Raw genomic sequence first — 16,526 nt, 5'->3', positions numbered from 1 at the left:
AAATGATATTAATATTAATTGTGAAGTGGTTTTTAATAAGGATAAGGGGGGGAAATTTAAATGGGAATGGAAATTCCCTGCCTGGTGCTGGGAATGTGTGGTGGAATCCCAAGCCGGGGATGGTCCCAGGATGCAGGATGTGGGAATGAGTGGGAAAAGGAGGAGTTTTCCCAAAAAACCCCAATGATGGCCCCCATTAATCCCAAATCCTCTTGCTGTGCTGGTGAACAGCTCCTGAATCCTCCTCTTCTCCAAGGATTTATTCCTTGGAAGCCCCAAAACCACGGGTTCGTGCTGCCCCTGCTTTGGCCCCTTTCCTGCCCAAAACTGGGTCTGGAGCCGTGGGAAAAGCCACTCCCACGTCAGGATTCCGGGAATTCCCGCTGGAAAAGCCGCTCCCACACCAGGATTCTGGGAGTTCCCAGGGCCGAGGCTGAAGGCCGGGGGCTCCAGGGGGGGAAACTGAGGCACAGAGAGGGGGGATGTGCTCCTGAGCCAGGTGTTCTGCCCCGGAAAGGGAGCGGCGCCGGGATCAGGACAGATTGCGATGTGGGGCAGTGGGAATGGGCACCGGGAATGGGCACCGGGAATGGGAACTGCACTGGAATCGAGACCTGGACCGGGACTGGGGCCCTGGGAGCGGGTAACAGGAAGGGGCACTGGAACCGGGACCGTGCAGTAGGATCGGGAATCGTGACTTGGACCGGGATCGGGAACCGGGATCGGCACTGGGGGAGGGTGACGAGGGCGGCAGCGGTACCGAGCCACGGGACCAGCCTCCCGGAGCGGCACCGGCCCCGGACCCGGCTCGGAACGGCCCCGCACGGAGCAGCCGCGCTCCCGCTGAGCCCGCCCGGCTCTTCCGGCGGCGCCGGGAGGAGGAGGAGCCGCGCGGGGAAGGTCACCGGGAGCGACACCGGGAGCGGCACCGGGACCATGCTGCGGCCCAGACCGGCCGCGCTCGTTTCGCTGATGAGGGCGGCGGGGGGCGGCCGCCGGTGCCGGGACCCCTCGGGGAGGGTGCGGGTCCCGTCGCTCTGCTCCGCGCCCCGCCCGCAGCCGGTGATCGCCGCCAAGGAGCCGTTCCCGGTGGAGCTGCAGGCGGGGAAAACCTACGGCTGGTGCGCCTGCGGGCACAGCAAGCGCCAGGTCGGGCCGGGGGGCCCGGGAGAACGGGAGGGGCCCGGGAGAACCGGAGGGGCCCGGGAGAACCGGAGGGGCCCGGGAGAACCGGGGGCTCGGGAGAACCGAGGGTTCCTGGGTCGGGGACTCCGCGGTGGCTCCCGGGGGGCTTCGGGGAATCTGGGACTGGGAACCCCCGGGGAGCTCTGGAAGGTCCGGGGGCTCCGGGGATGGGATGGGCGGGTCACGGCGGCCCCGCGGGAGCATCCGCCCACCCCCAGAGCCCTCCTTGACACCGTCGCCGTTTGTCCGCAGCCCTTCTGTGACGGTTCCCACAAGAAGGAGGCCCCGGGGCTGTCCTCGCTGCGCTTCACCCCCACCCAAACCGGCCCCGCGCTGCTCTGCGGCTGCAAACGCACGCGGAGCCCCCCGTACTGCGACGGCTCCCACCGGGAGGACGCGGTGCAGGCGGCGCCGCTGCCCCCCCGCGCCTGAGCGGGGCTCGGCAGCACCGGGACCCCCATCCTGACCCCGGCACGGACGCACGGGGGGACGAGAGGCTCCAAACCCCAACGAAATCCTGACTCTGGCTGCAGGGATTCGCCTCCCGGCCCCAAATCAGCCCCTGGACCGTGGGATTGGCGGGAGAGGCCTGGAGGTGTGAGAGTTCTGGGGGGGGGGCACCTGTGGGGTTTGGGATGGGGGAACCTCTGGGATCTGTGGGGTTTGGCAGGAGGTTCTGTGGGATCTGAGCTCTGTGGGATCTCTCAGGAGGCTCTGGGCAGCTGCCTCTGCGGTGTTTGTTCATTTCCAAAGCCGGACCCGAGGTTTGCAAAGGCTGAACCAAGGATGAGCCCTGGAGATTGGGATCGTTCCTGGAGATTGGGATCATTCCCGGAGACTGGGATCATCTCCAGGACAATAAACAGGATTCGAACACGCTGAGCAGTGTGGGATGTACTGAGAGGGAAACCCAACACCAAAACACACCCAAACCCAAACCAGGGCTCTGCCCAACCTGGGCCGTGTCTCCAGGCTGGGCAGTGGAATTGCTGAATTCCACACAGGAATTGCTGAACTATACACAGAAATTGTTGAATTCCGTGGAGAAATAGCTGAATTCCACACAGGAATTGTTTCATTCCCTGCAGGAATTTGCTCCCTTCCCATGCTCGCCCCTCTCTGGAGCCTCCTCGCCAAAGGCGCTGAAATCTGATTTTTATTTTTATTTTATTTTATTACAAACTCACCCTCACTCATGAGGGCAGGAGGAGAGGCTGGGAAGGGCAAGACACCAAAAAATAAAATTTGGGATCATGGGAAGCGGGGAGCAGCTCCATCCCAACCTTTGGGTGCCCCCAGATTTCCCTGGAGCTGTCAGGACCTTGGGAATAGAAAATATTCCAGGGGATTTGTGCTGCCACCACCAAGCTGGAGGAAAATACCCCCCAAAAAACCCCGAATTTACTGTGCAGAAGGGCAGAGCCTTCAGGGAAAGCAAATAAATCACCCAAAAACCACCCAGGATGAGATCCAGAAACAGCTGGAGCTGGCAGCTCCGAGCTGGGGCGTGAAACCCTGGAAGAAAACAAAAAAAAAAAAAAAACAAATATGGGAAATAAAACCCCACAGCAGAGCCCGGGTGGATCTCTGGGGTTTTTGGAATTTTTGGGGTTTCGGGTTTTGTGCTTGGCCCTCACCTGTGTGGTCACAGCCCCAGTGAGGAGGGAGGAGGAGGAGGAGGAGAGGGAAAAACCTCCAGGAAAAGTGGGAATGGAGGAATGTGGGAATTTAGGAATTTGGGAATGTGGGAATTTGGGGATTTGGCAGCTCCTAGCTCTGGGGATGGGGGGGAGGGCTGCAGCTTCCACGAGTCAAACCCAAACCTCAAACCCCCCAAAAACCCCCAAAACCAAACAAAAACCAAACAAAAAACCTAACAAAACCAACCCAAACCACATTAAAAAATATCTGCTGCCATTTTTGTGTCTTCTCCGCTTGTTTAAATTAGAAAATAATTCCGTAGAACTCTGCTCTGTCCCTATGTACACACCCACATTTATAGAGGTCTGCAAGGGGTTTCAGGAATCCCTGGAGGGGCTTTTAGGAATCCCTGGGGGGTTTTGAGCAGTCCCTAGAGGGTCTGCAGGAGTTCCAGGAGGATTTTTAGCAGCCCCTGCAGGGTTTTTCAGAATCCCTGGAGGAGTTGTAGGAGTCCCTGGAGGATTTTCAGAGTGCCTGGATGATTTTCCAGAGTCCCAGGAGGGTTTTCCAGAGTCCCAGGAGGATTTTTTGGAGTCCCAGAAAGATTTTCCAGCGTCCTGGGAGGATTTTTCGGAGTCTCAGAAGGATTTTACGGAGTCCCAGGAGGGGTTTTCAGCGTCCTGGGAGGATTTTTCGGAGTCTCAGAAGGATTTTACGGAGTCCCAGGAGGGTTTCCAGCAGCCCCCGGAGGTTTTTAGCTCAGGGCCGAGCCCGCGCTGCCGTTCAGGGCGGTTTTGCGGCCGCGGGCGGGGGGCAGCGGGTGGCAGCTGGGTGGCAGCGGGTGACAGTTCGAGGCGGAGCCGTTGAGGGCGGGCCCGGGGGGGCCGTGCCCGGGGCCGGGCAGGGCGGGGGGCGATGCCAGCCCGGGACTCTGCGCTTTGTCGCTGCCCGACTCGCACTCGGAGGCGCCGCTGGTGTTGGTGCCCTCGGATGGCAGCGCCGGGCACAGCTTGAGCCGCTTGCAGGAGGGCTGGACGCGGTACTTGAGTGCCAGGGGACCGGTCTGGGGACACGGGGCACGGCTGGCAGCGCGCGGGGACACCGCGGGGACACCGGCACTGCCCCCCCCCCCCCCCCAATGCCCCCGCTCTGGGATTTGTTATGGGAAAAGCTCCCCCAGGACCAAATTTCCCACTTTTCCCCGGGACAGATTTACAGATTTTTCCAGGACAGATATTCCCTGTTTTATCCCCCCAAAACCAGATTTTCCCAGTTTTCCCAGCACAGATATTCCCAGTTTCTCCCAGGACAGATTTTCCCAGTTTCCCCAGGACAGATTTTCCCAGTTTCTCCCAGGACAGATTTTCCCAGTATTCCCAGCACAGATATTCCCAGTTTTCCCAGTTTTCCCCGTTTCCCTGTTTCCTCACCCTCCTCCAGGGGTAGATGTAGGCAATGTCCATCAGGGTGTAATATTCCTTCAGGGGCTCATCCTCGTACAGCACCTCCACCTGGAGACAGGAAAGGATGGATCCAAACCCCGGGCAAGGAGGGGTTCAGACTCAGGGAGAGGATGGATCTGGCCATGGGAAAAGGAAGGCTCCAGCCCCAGGGGAGGGATGGCTGAGCAGGAACATTTGGGACAAGCAGGAATCAGCAGTGGATGCAACACAGGATGGCCAAAACGGCCCCTCCGAGCTGAGCTGAGCATGGCAGAACCCGGGCAGTGCCCCCTGAGCATTCCAAGCATTCACAAACATTCCCGAGCATTCCCAAACATTTCCAAGCATTCCCAGTCACTTCAGAGCATTCCCAAACATTCTCAGGCACTCCTGAGCAATCCCAAGCATTCCTGGGTGTTCCCGAACATCCCTGAGCATTCCTGAGCACCCCGGAGCATTCCCGAGCATTCTCAACCATTCTCAAGCACTCCCAAACATTCCCGATCATTCCTGAACGTTCCCAGGCGTTCCCGACCATTCCCGAACAGACATTCCGGAAGGTTCCGGAGCGCGGCTCACCCGGTACTTGCTGGGCACGTCCATCTTGTTGCGCAGGAACTTGGCCAGGTGCAGCACGGTCATGGCCGCGGGGCAGCGCAGGAAGCGCAGCCCGGGGCCGGGCGGGCACGGCGGCGCCTGGGGAGGGACGGCTCTGGGGGACCGGCTTGGGGAGTCCAGGACTTGGGGTGTCCCAGGTTTGGGATGTCCCCCTGTGCCCCACAGGACCCCCCCCAAGGCAGCTGGGCACCGAGGGCTCTGTGCCACCACAGTGCCACCGCTGTGTCACCCCTTGCTCACCTTGTCCTTGTCCAGGTCCCCGTTCTCCACGGTGCCTTTCTGCTCCTCCCTGGAGAGGCACATGGGACAGGGGGTGGGGAAAGGGGGATCAGGCATGACAGTGCTGTGATCTGGGATCACGCTGGGGTCGGGGATGGCACTGCTGGGATTCCAGATGGGGACAGGGAGCCATAGGCGGTTCCAGGGCCCAGGGCGGCACCGGGACCCCAGGCGGTTCTGGAGGCCCGGTGGTACTGGAGCCCCAGGCCATACCGGGAGCCCGGGCCGTACCAGGAGCCCCGGGCTGTACCGGAGCCAGCCGTACCTACAGTCCCGGTGGAACTCGATGGACAGACTGACGATGTCATCCTCGGACCCCGCGCCCTGCTCTCGCTCGGCCACCTCACCACGCTCCTCCTGTGAGCCCAGGGGAACTGCGGGACAGGGACACGGACTGGGGGAGGGAGCAGGCTGGGACACTGGGACATTGACACCGACACTGTGATACTGACACTGACACTGTGACACTGACATGTGACAGTGTGACATTGTGACATTGTGACATTGTGACATGTGACATGTGACATGTGACATTGTGACATGTGACACTCACCCTCGGCCACCGGGTAGGCAGCATAGAAGTCGCGCCTCCTCTTCATCTCATCTGTGGGGACAGGGACAGGGACATGAGTGGGGACAGCACTACAGCTGGGGGGTGACAGCAAGGGGGCACAGGGGACACCCTGGAATGCCCAGGGAATTCCCGTGGGAGCTCCAGCCAGAGCCATCCCATAAACCCCGGAGTGGCACACAATCCTGGGGGGTTTTGGGACTTCCCACACCCCAAATTCTAAACTTTTCCCCATTCCTGAGGCACTTGGAGCAAATCCACAGCTCCTGCTCCAGAACTGTCCCAAAGTTTGGCATGGGCACTGTGTCTGTGTGTCCTGCTGTCCCTGTGGGAATGGGAAATCCCTGGGAAGATCCCGGGAATTCAGGGGGATGGGTATGAGTTACAAACACCCCAAACTCCCATATTCCCAGATTCCCAAATTCTCCTCATCCTTGGCTACACCTTTGAAAAGCCCGGGGACCAGCTTGTACACGATGTCCTGGAGAGTTTTGTCCGACCTGGAGGGGGGAAACAGGAAAAGTGGGAGAAATCAGCGGGATTTGGGAGCAGTTTGTGCCCTGCACCCTGGGGCTTCTGCTTCCCTCAAGTCCCCTCTGGGTTTCCCATCCCAAACCCCAAATCCTCAATTCCCCATCCCAAATCCCCCAAACCCCAAATCCCCAATTCCCCAACCCAAACCCTCAGATCTCCAATCCTCCATCCCAAAACCCCCAAACCCCAGTTCCCCATCCCAAATTCCCACTTCTTCATCCCAGAGCCTCAAATTTCCAAGTTTTTCCAGGTTTTTCCCAATTTTCCCCCACGGTTTTCCCAGTTTTCCCACTTTTTCTCAGTTTTTCCCACATTTTCCCCCACACTGGGACCATGTGGAAGTGTCATCACCCCCCAGGGCTCAGGGACAGTAGTGGCTCTGTCCCCACAGGCAGAACCAGAGACTCTGTGTAAATATTTCATAGCAAGCCAGAAAAAATGGGGGGGGGAAGGGAAAAAAGGACAGAAAAAGTGCTACTACACAAACAGGAAAAAGGTGAAAAAAGCCCGGGACGGAAACACGCCGGGCATAGATCGGAGCTGGGCGTGGTTTCCGTGGCAACTGATTCCACAGCTGGGATGGATTTCCCTGGAGCTGGAGTCACACACAGGCACCGTGTCACCTGTGGGGACCTGGCAGTGCCACCAGGGCCACGGGCCACCCCTGGAACATGGGATGGATGGATGGATGGATGGATGGATGGATGGATGGATGGATGGATGGATGGATGGATGGATGGATGGATGGATGGATGGATGGATGATGGGGTCCAGGATCTGCAGGAATGGACACAGGGCACCCATCCTGCCATCTTTCTGCTGTCACAAAGATGTCCCCAAGTGCTGCTCCCTCTGTGGTGGCATCTCCCCCGTCCCTACTCCCTTCCCACCTGAAGAGCTCCTCAAACCCCCTCTGCTGCAGGATTTAGGGCCGGGAACAGAGCTGAGCAATGCAGGGCTGGGACACCAGTGGGACTGGGATGGAGGTGCCACAGGGATGGGGACACCTCTGGCACTGGGATATTGCAGGGATGGGGACACCCCTGGGACCAGGATGGAGCTGCTCCTGGGCCGGCAGCAGAGCCCCAGGGTCCCCCTGCTCCAGGTGCTCGGGGCTGTCCCCCAGAGCAGGGACAGGGTATGAGAGGCTCCCCAAACTCCCTGAGTCCCCTGAGCTCCCCGAGCCTCCTGAGCCCCCCAAGCCCCCCCAGAGGGGCCCCCCGGGCTCACCGGATGCTGAGCAGGGGCCGGGTTTTGTGCACCTGCACGTCACACATGGGGCAGTACTTGTTGGTCTCCAGGTAACGAACAATGCAGGTTTTACAGACTGTGGAGACAGAGGGACCCTCTGTGAGTCGGGGGACAAGGGGACAGAGCCCCTTGGACCCCACACCAGCTTGGTGACAAGCTTGGGGACAAGACCCCTGTCCAGTGCAGCCCCCACAGCTCCACGGGGCCTGGCACTGGGTGGGCACTATGGGAGGGGTCACTGTGGGGTTTTGGGACACCCAGGGGACCCTTGGGGACACACGGGACACTCACAGGAGTGCAGGCACTCCACGATGGTGGTGGCGTCGATGAAGTAGCCGCCGCAGAGGGCGCACATCAGGTGTGGGTTCAGCTCCGTGATCTTTATCCGGGTGGTCCTGTGCATCTTGGAGGAGCCCCAGGGCGGGAACCCCCCGCGGTCCCCTCAGATGGGACCTGCAGGAGCCGCTGGAGGGGACACGGTGGGGACTGTCACTTGTCACTCCCAGCCCTGTAGCCACCCCCCTCCCCTGCCACCCCCGGCTTCAGGAGCTGCCCAGCCCCCCCGCCTCACCCCTGGGTGTCCCTGGGTGTCCCCAAGTGGGTCCCCAACACGCTGGGACACCTCCAAGCAGCGACAAATCCTCCCTGTCAGCAAACCCCCATCTGTGGCTGTGCACACACACCCCCCAAAGAAGTGCATTTTGGGTTGGTTCCGTGGAAAAGGCATTTCCAGCCAAAATTCCAGGGGTTTTCGTACAGAAAATCCCCAAGCCCGACGTCGGCCACCTCCCCCGGGCAGGGACACCCAGAGGGGCCCGGCGGGCGAGGTTGACACCGGGAGCCGCCGGCGCTTCCCCGGTTCCAGCGGGAGCCGCCGGAGCGCGGGATCGCCGCCGTTTCGTTGTTTCCATGACAACCCCGACACCTGGACAGCAGCCGGGATATTGTCACTGCCACCCGAGGCCAGGCGACAGGCGACGAGGAGTCCAGGGGTCATGGAGATGAGCGGGGCACGGCGGCGGCAGGGCCGAGGCACCAGCGGTGGCACCGCACGACTGCGGGGACATGCGTGTGACACACGGGGACACAGAGAGGGACACACAGTGACATGCAGGGACACACGTGAGACACACAGTGACACACAGTGACACACTCGTGACATGCATGTGACACACACGGACACTAGTGCAACACACAGCGACATGTGTGTGACACACAGGGACACACAGTGACACATGCGTGACATGCAGGGACATGTATGGGCTACAGTACACACACACAAGGACACCCGCACCAGGGATGGGGACACTGCTGGGATGTGTCAGGGACAGGACGTCACTGGGACTGGGATGGAGGTGTTGCAGGAGTGGGGACACCACAGGGACACCATTGGGACTAGGATGCTGCAGGGATGGGGACACCGCTGTGCTGGAGGGGCAGCAGCCAAGGGGGGCTCAGGAGCCCCGGGGGGGTTGGGGAGCCCCAAAACCCCTCCCAGCTCAGCCCCCCTCCCCCGGGTGCTGCCCCCAGCCCCAGGGGATGGACAGGGGCCCTGCCAGCCCCTCCCCGTGTCGGGGGTCCCGTGGTGCCCTGTCTCCATCCCCCCTCACGGGACCGGGCACCGGGGACGGCTGCGTTTTGGGGGGGATTTTGCTGCTTTCGGTGCTCGCAGCCGCCAGTGGCGGCCCCGGGGCTCGGCGGGAGGGGGGAGCCCGAGCCACCGGCGCGAACCGGTTCTAATAACCCGGGCGATAACGGCCGCGCTTTCCCTTGCGGGGGAACAAAGCCTCGGGTCCCACGGAACCCCGGCCCCGCCGCAGCCCCCGGGGCCGCCCCGTCCCGCCGGTGGCTCCCGCACCTCCGGCCGCGACTTTCGGGCTCTTTTGTCTCCGTGGGCGGTGGTCCGGCGCGGTGTCCCCCCTCCCCGAACCCCCCGAGCCGGGCACGGGCGGGGAAGGGCGTTTCAAAGTCACCGCCAACTCGGGCCCCCACCCGCGGGACCCCCGGCGGCGGCGAGCGCGGGGCTCGGGAAATGCCCGGGACGGCTCCCCCGGCACGGCCCGGACCTCGCATGGCGCCCACGGGGCCCGGAGCGCCGGGAACGCGAGGGGACAGCGCCGAGAACACGAGGAGGCGGCCACGGAGCGCGGCCCCGCCACCCATGGCAGCGCCCGCCGGGACCCCCCCGCCGCTCCCGGAGTGCGGGACGCAGCACCGGAGCTGCGGGGAGGGGGAGGGAGCCCGGCTGGACACGAGTGATCACAGAGCGTGTGGGGACAAGGACACGCGAACAGGGGCACAGGGAGCGGCAGCGGGACGGGACCGCGGGGCGTGACACGGGGGGGCCACGGACACCGGGGGGACACGGACACAGAGGGGACACGGACACAGAGGGGCACGGCCACGGAGTAGCCTTGGCCCCGCGTGCCCCGCGCTGTGCCCGAGGGGTGCCCGGCCGCGCCCCCGGCAGCTCCCGCCGCCACCGGGGCCGCACGGCTGCCGTGGGGCCGGGGGTGGGGCGGCCCCGGTGGCCCCGGGGCATCCCCTTTGTACGCGGGGCCGGCTGTCAGCGCGGCCCGGCCCCTCCGCCCGCCCCGGGGGGGTCCCGCCGCGCCCCCCCGGCCCCGCAGCGGCCCCGGCGCGCCGGGCGCGGTGCGGGGGCGGCGCGGGCCCCCCCCTCCGGCGCTGTCGGGGCTCAGCAGCCGCTGCCGGTGCGGCCGGGGAGGTCCCGGGGCACAAAGCGGGGGCGGCGGCGGCCATCGCCATCTTTGGGGCCGGCGGGGTGGGGGGTGGGCCGCGGTGGGGCTCGGGCCGGGGGGGGTGCACCGGAGCCGGTCCCTACCTGGTGGCGGCGGCAGCGGCGGCCCCGCGGCCGCCCCTCCGCTCCCGCGGCTCGGCTCGGCTCGGGCGGCGCTGCGGCCGCGGCCCTTTTTTTTTTTTTTTTTTTTCCCTCCACTCTCTCTCTCCTTTTTTTTTTTTTTTCCTCCTTCTTTTTTTTTTTTTTCTCCTTCCTCCTCCTTTTTTTTTTTTTTTTTAATTTTTTCCTCCTTTTTAAAATTTTTTTAAAAATTTTTTCCCACCTCTAGCGGCCGCCAAACCCCGCCCGCCTCACGTGACCTCATTCCTTTGGGGGGCTGCGGAGGAGGAGAGCGAGGGGCCGAGATTGGGGGGACCCCCCGGAACCCCCAGCCCCGGAGATCGCGGTGACCCCGGGGGGTGGGGGGGAAACGAGAGAGCCCCAAAACCCGCTGGAATTGCCCCAAAATGCGGTGCCCAATGGAAGCTCCGGGCGCAGCGTCTCCCCCGCTTGGGGACCCCGTTTTGGCCGCAAGTTGTGACCCGGGACGAGCGGGACCCTCTCCGGGACCCTCGGGGGAAGGAAAGGGAAGAGGGGAAGAAAGGAAGAAAAAAAAAAAAAAAGAAATAAAAGGAATTTGAAGAGGGAAATTGGAAAATTGGAGAAAGGGGACGGAAAGAAAAAGGGAAAAAATAGAGAAAAAATAGGGGGGAAATAAAGAAAACGGAGAATGAGAGTGGGGGAAGGGAGGAAATAAAAGAAATGGAAGAATAATAGAGCGAAATTAGAGAAAAGGAAAAAGTGGAAAAGAAGGAGGGAAAAAGAAGAAAAACAGGGAAATTAGAAAAAGGGGGAAATGGAAAAGAAGGGGGGGAAAGGAAGGTGAAAAAACCAAGGGAAATAAAAATTAGGGAAACAAAGGGAGAACGGGAAAATTGGGGGAAAAGGAAGGAGAAAAAGGAAGGTAATAAAAATGGAGGGAAATTCGAGAAAGATGGAAAACGACGGGGAGAAGGAAAGGAAGAAAACCGGGAAAATGACAGCAAAAAAAAAAAAAAAAAGAAAAAAAAAGGAAGAGGAAGAAAAAAGAACAGGAGAAAAGGAAAGGAAAAAAGAGGGAAGAACAGGAAGGAGGGAGAGAAAAAAAGGCAGGAAAAGAGGAGAGTGGGAGAAAAAAAAAAGAGGAAAAGCCGGGAAGGAAATAAAGGAGGGGGAATGGGGCAGGAGGAGGAGCGGGAGGCGCTGAGGGAGCGCGGCTCTCGCATGTCCGGGATTACCGGCGGCTCCCCGCCCCGCCCGCTGCCGGCGCTCACAGCCCAGACCCGTCCCGGTGGCCCCGTGCCGGGGGTTCCCGGTGAGCCGCTGTCCGTGCCGCTGTCTCGGTTCCCGGGATGGCGGGGCCGGTGCCTGCTGGAGCCGTTGCCGGTCTCAGTGCTGGGTTGCCCCGGCTCCGGTGTCCCGGTGCTGGTTCCAGTAGGGCCGGTGCTGTTGTCACGTGACCCTGTGCCTGGGGCCGCTGTCCGGTGTTCTGCTCCCGGTGCTCGTTGCCGGTGCCTGTCCCTGTTCCCCATTCCCGCTGTCCTGTTCCCGGTATCCTGTCCCCGTATCCCGTTCCCGGTGTCCCGATTCCATTCCTGGTGTCCCGTTCCCATTCTCAATGTCCCATTCCCGGTGTCCCATTCCCGGTATCCCGTTCCCGCTCCCGTTTCCACGGTCTCAGTCCCATTCCCGGTATTCCCAGTGTCTCGCTGCCTTTCCTGTCTGACGGTCCTGTTCCCGGTGTCCCGCTCCCGTTTTGGTTCCTTCACGGAACCTGGTACACGCCACCATACAGCACCGCGGTCTCTGTGGCGCAATCGGTTAGCGCGTTCGGCTGTTAACCGAAAGGTTGGTGGTTCGAGCCCACCCAGGGACGGAACAGCTTCTTTTTCCCTCTTTTCCCGGGATGGACGGATCCCGACACGGGGGACGTTCCGGGGGCTGGCATCAGCTCCCGGCCCTCCCTCCGAGGTGGAGAAGCGGCTCCCGGTGTCCCCAGCCCGTCACCGCAGTGCTCCCTCGAGGACGTTTTGGGACGTTAAAGTCACACCTGAATTCCTCTTTCTATCCGAATCCTGTATTTTGCCTCAAAATTAAGCTGAAGGGGGTCCCAAGGCTGCCAGACTGAGCTTCCCCTCTCTGAAAACTCCTGTAAATTCAATTTCTCTGCCCTGAGATGATGGAATTCCCAAACTGCCGGAATTCCTTTTTAACCCCGGGCACGAGGCCGTGCTGGAATGGATCCCGGGGATCTCCCCCTGGCTCTGCGCGGGGCTGTTTCCACCGGGCGGACCGCGGGCTCCGGCTCCTGCCAGGTCCTTTTTGTGACGGAAAACCCCTCAAAAAAGCACTTTAAATACAGGATTTTAAAATAGGATTTAAAAATAGGATTTTAAACCACAGGGCGCACGGGCCGCGCTCTGCCTGCACATCGGGGCCGGGACGTGGCGTGACCCCAATCCCGCCCCCCACCCCGTGCCGGCGCTTCCCGAGGAGATTTTTTGGAGAATCCCCTTTGGATCGGCGAGCTCGGGGCTGTGTCCCCGCCCTTGGAGATGCGGCTCTTCTCCTGACGGATCCAGCTGTGGCCCCCCGATCGATCCAGCTGTTCCCCAAGCCAGCTGTGCACCCATTGATCTATTTACTCCCCATTGATCCAGATGTGCCCCGATCCAGCTGTTTCCTCATTTCAGGCTGTTTCTCCATTTTTCCAGATGTTCCCGCCCCCTCCCCCAGGCCTCACTCCCATCATGCCTCGCGCGCTCACTGTGACTCGTCACTTTCCCGCCCCGCCCACCCTCCCCTGTCTCAGCCAATCACCTGCTCGCGCCCCAGCTGCTCCCGCCAATCCCCAGCAGCCTCCGGCTCCAGGCGACGGCGGCGACCAATGGCGAGCGTGGAAGGCGAAACCACTGGCTGCGGTCACCAATGGGAAGCATTGGGGTGAGAGCGGCGGTGGCAGTGACCAATGGAAAGTGGAAAAGGCGGGACTAGGGGGGGCAACAGCCAATGGAAAGCGGTGAGGGCGGGAGCGGCGGCGGCGCGGCGGGGCCGGAGCGGGGCCTGTGTAGAGACCGGGCCGGGAGCGAGCGGGGGCGGAGCGGGGCCGGCGTGGGGACAAAGCGGTGACACAGCAGTGACAGAGCGGTGACACGGCGGCGACTGAGGGGTGACCGAACAGCCGCAGCCATGGTGAGACCCGGGACGGCACCTCCGGGGCCCGGGACAGCGCGGGGGAGGCGCGGGGCGAGGCCGCTTCCTGAGGGGAGGCCCGCGGGGAGCGGGGCAAGGAGCGGCCGGGGACGAACCCCAGCTCGGGGTGGCGGTACTGGGACACCCCGGAGGCCGCTCCGGTGTCCTGAGCCGCCGCTCCGTGCAGTCGATCATGTCCTACAACGGCGGGGCCGTCATGGCCATGAGGGGCCGGGGCTGCGTGGCCATCGCCGCGGACCGGCGCTTCGGCGTGCAGGCGCAGACCGTGACCACGGACTTCCAGAAGATTTTCCCCATGGGCCAGAGGCTCTACATCGGCCTGGCCGGGCTGGCCACGGACGTGCAGACCGTGTAAGTGAGGGCCCGGCAAGGGCTGGGGCTGGGATTAATGGGAATTAACGGTGCTGGTGCTGCTGTGCCTGGTTCTGCTGCTGGGAGAGGTTTGGAAATGAAGCGGCCTGATGTGATTTGGGATCACATCACTGCTAGAGGTGGGATTTCGTTGCTAGAATTGGGATTTCACTGCTAAAATTCAACTTGCACTGCTGAAATTGAACTTTTATTGCGAAAACGGAACTTTCACTACTAAAATTCAATTTTAACTCCTGAAGTTGAACTCTCACTGCTAAAATTCAACTTTCACCTCTGAAATTCCACTTTTCCTCCCACAGTTCCAGCTCAGCTGCAGCCCAGCTGTGTGTCCAGCCCTCGGTGCTGGTGTCTGTCAGCAGCGGAAGCAGCCAGGCCTGGCTCAGGGGAAGGAGCAGGACCCTGCTGTGCTTTAAGCCCAGCTCTGATCTCTTGCAGGGCCCAGAGGCTGAAGTTTAGGCTGAACCTCTACGAGCTGAAGGAGGGGAGGCAAATCAAGCCCCAGACCTTCATGAGCATGGTGTCCAACCTGCTTTACGAGAGGAGGTAAAACTGCAATTTCTGTGTGGGGCCAGGGAGGGCTGGGGGTGCTGGAGTGGCCGAAGGAGCCTGGATCATTTCCTGCTGTCACCACCCCATCCCTGAGCACATTTTTGTTCTCTTGGGTGACATTTCCTCCCCAAATTGTCTCAAACAGAATCAGTTGTCAAAGCAGAACAAACTCCTGCTGCTTCAGGATGGTCTGCTGTGCCAAAACCATTGCAGGGCTCTCACTGAAAGGAGCTGTGGGATGGTTTCTGTGCCTGAAAAACATTTCTGAGGGATGTGGCACTGCACCAGGGCTTGGACTGGGGACAGCTCTGGGGACTGGGATGGGAGGAGGGAATGGCTGGGTTGGAAATTCAGGAAAGGGAGGGTGAGCTCTGGGAACGGTCACGATCCCAAAGCTGCCAGACATCACTGTTTGGCACAGGCTGGGATTTTGGGGATTGTTACATGCGGGGATGATCCCTGTGGTCCCAGAAGAGCAGAGTGATCCCTGTGGTCCCTCTGGGGCTGTCCCTGTCTGCAGGGCTGTCCTGAGCCCAGCTGTGTCCCCAGGTTTGGTCCCTACTACACGGAGCCGGTGATCGCGGGGCTGGACCCGCTCAGCCACGAGCCCTTCATCTGCTCCCTGGACCTCATCGGCTGCCCCATGGTCACCGATGACTTCGTGGTCAGCGGCACCTGCTCCGAGCAGATGTATGGGATGTGCGAGTCCCTGTGGGAGCCCGACATGGTCAGTGGGGCTGGGGTCACCTGGGATAGCCTGGGGTCACTTGGGATCTCCTGGGATCCATGGATTCAGGAGTTCTTCCTCCCGTTCTCACTGGAGATGCTGAGCTGGGGAGAGGCTTCATTCCAGTTGTGCCTTCAACAGCCTGAGAGGGGAAGCTTGCAGGCTTTTGGGGAGTTTGGGTGAAATTTCTGGGGGGATTTGCAGCGCAGGTGAAGCCCTTTGCTCCCTCTGTGCCCCAGGAGCCTGAGCACCTCTTCGAGACCATCTCACAGGCCATGCTCAATGCGGTGGACAGAGACGCCATCTCCGGCATGGGCGTGGTGGTGCATGTCATGTGAGTGCTGGGCTTCCTGGGGAGCCCGGGGGCTGGGCACTGCCTTCCTTCCCTCAGGGATCCCCAATTCCAGGGGCTGGGCACTGCCTTCCTTCCCTCAGGGATCCCCAATTCCAGGGGCTGGGCACTGCCTTCCTTCCCTCAGGGATCCCCAATTCCAGGGGCTGGGCACTGCCTTCCTTCCCTCAGGGATCCCCCAAATCCAGGGGCTGGGCACTGCCTTCCTTCCCTCAGGGATCCCCCAAATCCTGCTCCTCCTCAGCCAGGCTCTGTTTCTTCCCAAGGTTTGATTTTGCTGGTGTGCAGTTCCTTGCTGGAGCAAAGAAATGACTTGTGGAGTTTGAGTCCCTCTGCTCAATTCCCTGGCTGCATTCCTGTGGGATTGAGGATGGAATCCTGGAATTTTGAGGCCTGCTGCTCAGGGATTCTGTGTCTGCATTCCCATGGGAATGAGGAGCTCTGCCCCCCATGGATGCAGCATTAACTCCCACCTCTGTCACCAGCTGCCTTTGGAAAATCCCATTTTGCTCCTGCAGCACCCCAAACCTGGGAGCTCCCCACAATGATGGGTTTATTTATTGTTGTCACAATCACGTGAGCTCCTGCCCATGCGCCTGGGACTTCCCAAGGCAGGACAAGCTCTAGGAAGGGTTTAAACCTGGGTTTAGCAGTAAATAATCTCTTTTTTCCTTTCCAGAGAGAAAGACAAGATCACCACCAGGACCCTGAAGGCTCGCATGGATTAGCCCAGCCCAGCTGCTCTGTGCCACTCGGGACTTTTTAAAATAAAATTCTGCCCTGAACTTCCCTCTTGGTGCCTCTGAGCAGGGTCAGGGTGTCACCCTGGCTGCCAGCACACGGCAGTGACCCAGGGGTGTCACCCTGGCTGCCAGCACACGGCAGTGACCCAGGGGTGTCACCCTTCATCCAATCCATCCCTTCAGCACCTCCCAAATTGGGATGAAAATACAAAT

The 16,526-nt window shown here is 61.0% G+C and overlaps 3 protein-coding genes and 1 non-coding gene across 8 annotated transcripts; 3 read left to right on the top strand and 1 right to left on the bottom strand.

Annotated features, from left to right (window-relative positions):
* Positions 1-371: 371 nt before the first annotated feature.
* Positions 372-2,067, top strand: CISD3 (CDGSH iron sulfur domain 3). Its single transcript, XM_009096619.4, has 2 exons — positions 372-1,149; positions 1,438-2,067. The coding sequence occupies exons 1-2, from the start codon at positions 577-579 to the stop codon at positions 1,615-1,617; spliced, it is 753 nt and encodes a 250-aa protein (XP_009094867.1). The 5' UTR covers positions 372-576; the 3' UTR covers positions 1,618-2,067.
* Positions 2,068-2,333: 266 nt separating this feature from the next.
* PCGF2 (polycomb group ring finger 2) lies at positions 2,334-10,423 on the bottom strand. Of its 5 annotated transcripts, none has more exons than XM_050985734.1 (9): positions 10,364-10,423; positions 7,813-7,986; positions 7,501-7,597; positions 6,181-6,236; positions 5,719-5,769; positions 5,431-5,632; positions 5,127-5,175; positions 4,848-4,964; positions 2,334-4,337 (listed from the first exon to the last, which is right to left on the bottom strand). In XM_050985734.1, exons 2-9 carry the CDS (start codon positions 7,922-7,924, stop codon positions 3,528-3,530), a joined length of 1,494 nt encoding a protein of 497 aa, XP_050841691.1. In that variant the 5' UTR covers positions 7,925-7,986; positions 10,364-10,423; the 3' UTR covers positions 2,334-3,527. The 5 variants fall into 5 exon arrangements, with proteins under 5 accessions (XP_050841691.1, XP_050841694.1, XP_050841696.1 ...); XM_050985737.1 differs by lacking the exon at positions 10,364-10,423 and having other exon boundaries at positions 2,334-3,889; positions 4,257-4,337; positions 7,813-9,355; XM_050985739.1 differs by lacking the exon at positions 10,364-10,423 and having other exon boundaries at positions 2,334-3,889; positions 4,257-4,337; positions 5,431-5,539; positions 7,813-9,354.
* A 1,736-nt stretch (positions 10,424-12,159) lies between these two features.
* On the top strand, positions 12,160-12,233 carry TRNAN-GUU (transfer RNA asparagine (anticodon GUU)). Its single transcript has one exon. It is a non-coding gene; the product is annotated as a tRNA-Asn (tRNA).
* Positions 12,234-13,386: 1,153 nt separating this feature from the next.
* PSMB3 (proteasome 20S subunit beta 3) lies at positions 13,387-16,355 on the top strand. The gene is made up of 6 exons (XM_050985538.1): positions 13,387-13,549; positions 13,737-13,921; positions 14,378-14,485; positions 15,041-15,218; positions 15,458-15,552; positions 16,250-16,355. The coding sequence occupies exons 1-6, from the start codon at positions 13,547-13,549 to the stop codon at positions 16,296-16,298; spliced, it is 618 nt and encodes a 205-aa protein (XP_050841495.1). The 5' UTR covers positions 13,387-13,546; the 3' UTR covers positions 16,299-16,355.
* The last annotated feature ends 171 nt before the right edge of the window (positions 16,356-16,526 follow it).

Source organism: Serinus canaria, chromosome 27 (genome assembly GCF_022539315.1).
Source record: "Serinus canaria isolate serCan28SL12 chromosome 27, serCan2020, whole genome shotgun sequence".
Lineage (NCBI taxonomy): Eukaryota > Metazoa > Chordata > Aves > Passeriformes > Fringillidae > Serinus > Serinus canaria.
This window is presented reverse-complemented; position numbering and strand designations above follow the sequence as displayed.

Coding starts and splice junctions, on each gene's coding strand:
- CISD3 (XM_009096619.4), top strand. CDS start 577: ATGGGCACCGGGAATGGGAACTGCACTGGAATCGAGACCTGGACCGGG. Junction 1,150..1,437: donor GCGGGCACAGCAAGCGCCAG/GTCGGGCCGGGG, acceptor GTTTGTCCGCAG/CCCTTCTGTGACGGTTCCCA.
- PCGF2 (XM_050985734.1), bottom strand. CDS start 7,924: ATGCACAGGACCACCCGGATAAAGATCACGGAGCTGAACCCACACCTG. Junction 5,770..6,180: donor GGTCCCCGGGCTTTTCAAAG/GTGTAGCCAAGG, acceptor CTGTCCCCACAG/ATGAGATGAAGAGGAGGCGC. Junction 4,338..4,847: donor ACGTGCCCAGCAAGTACCGG/GTGAGCCGCGCT, acceptor TCCTGTCTCCAG/GTGGAGGTGCTGTACGAGGA.
- PSMB3 (XM_050985538.1), top strand. Junction 14,486..15,040: donor AACCTGCTTTACGAGAGGAG/GTAAAACTGCAA, acceptor CTGTGTCCCCAG/GTTTGGTCCCTACTACACGG. Junction 15,553..16,249: donor GGCGTGGTGGTGCATGTCAT/GTGAGTGCTGGG, acceptor TTTCCTTTCCAG/AGAGAAAGACAAGATCACCA.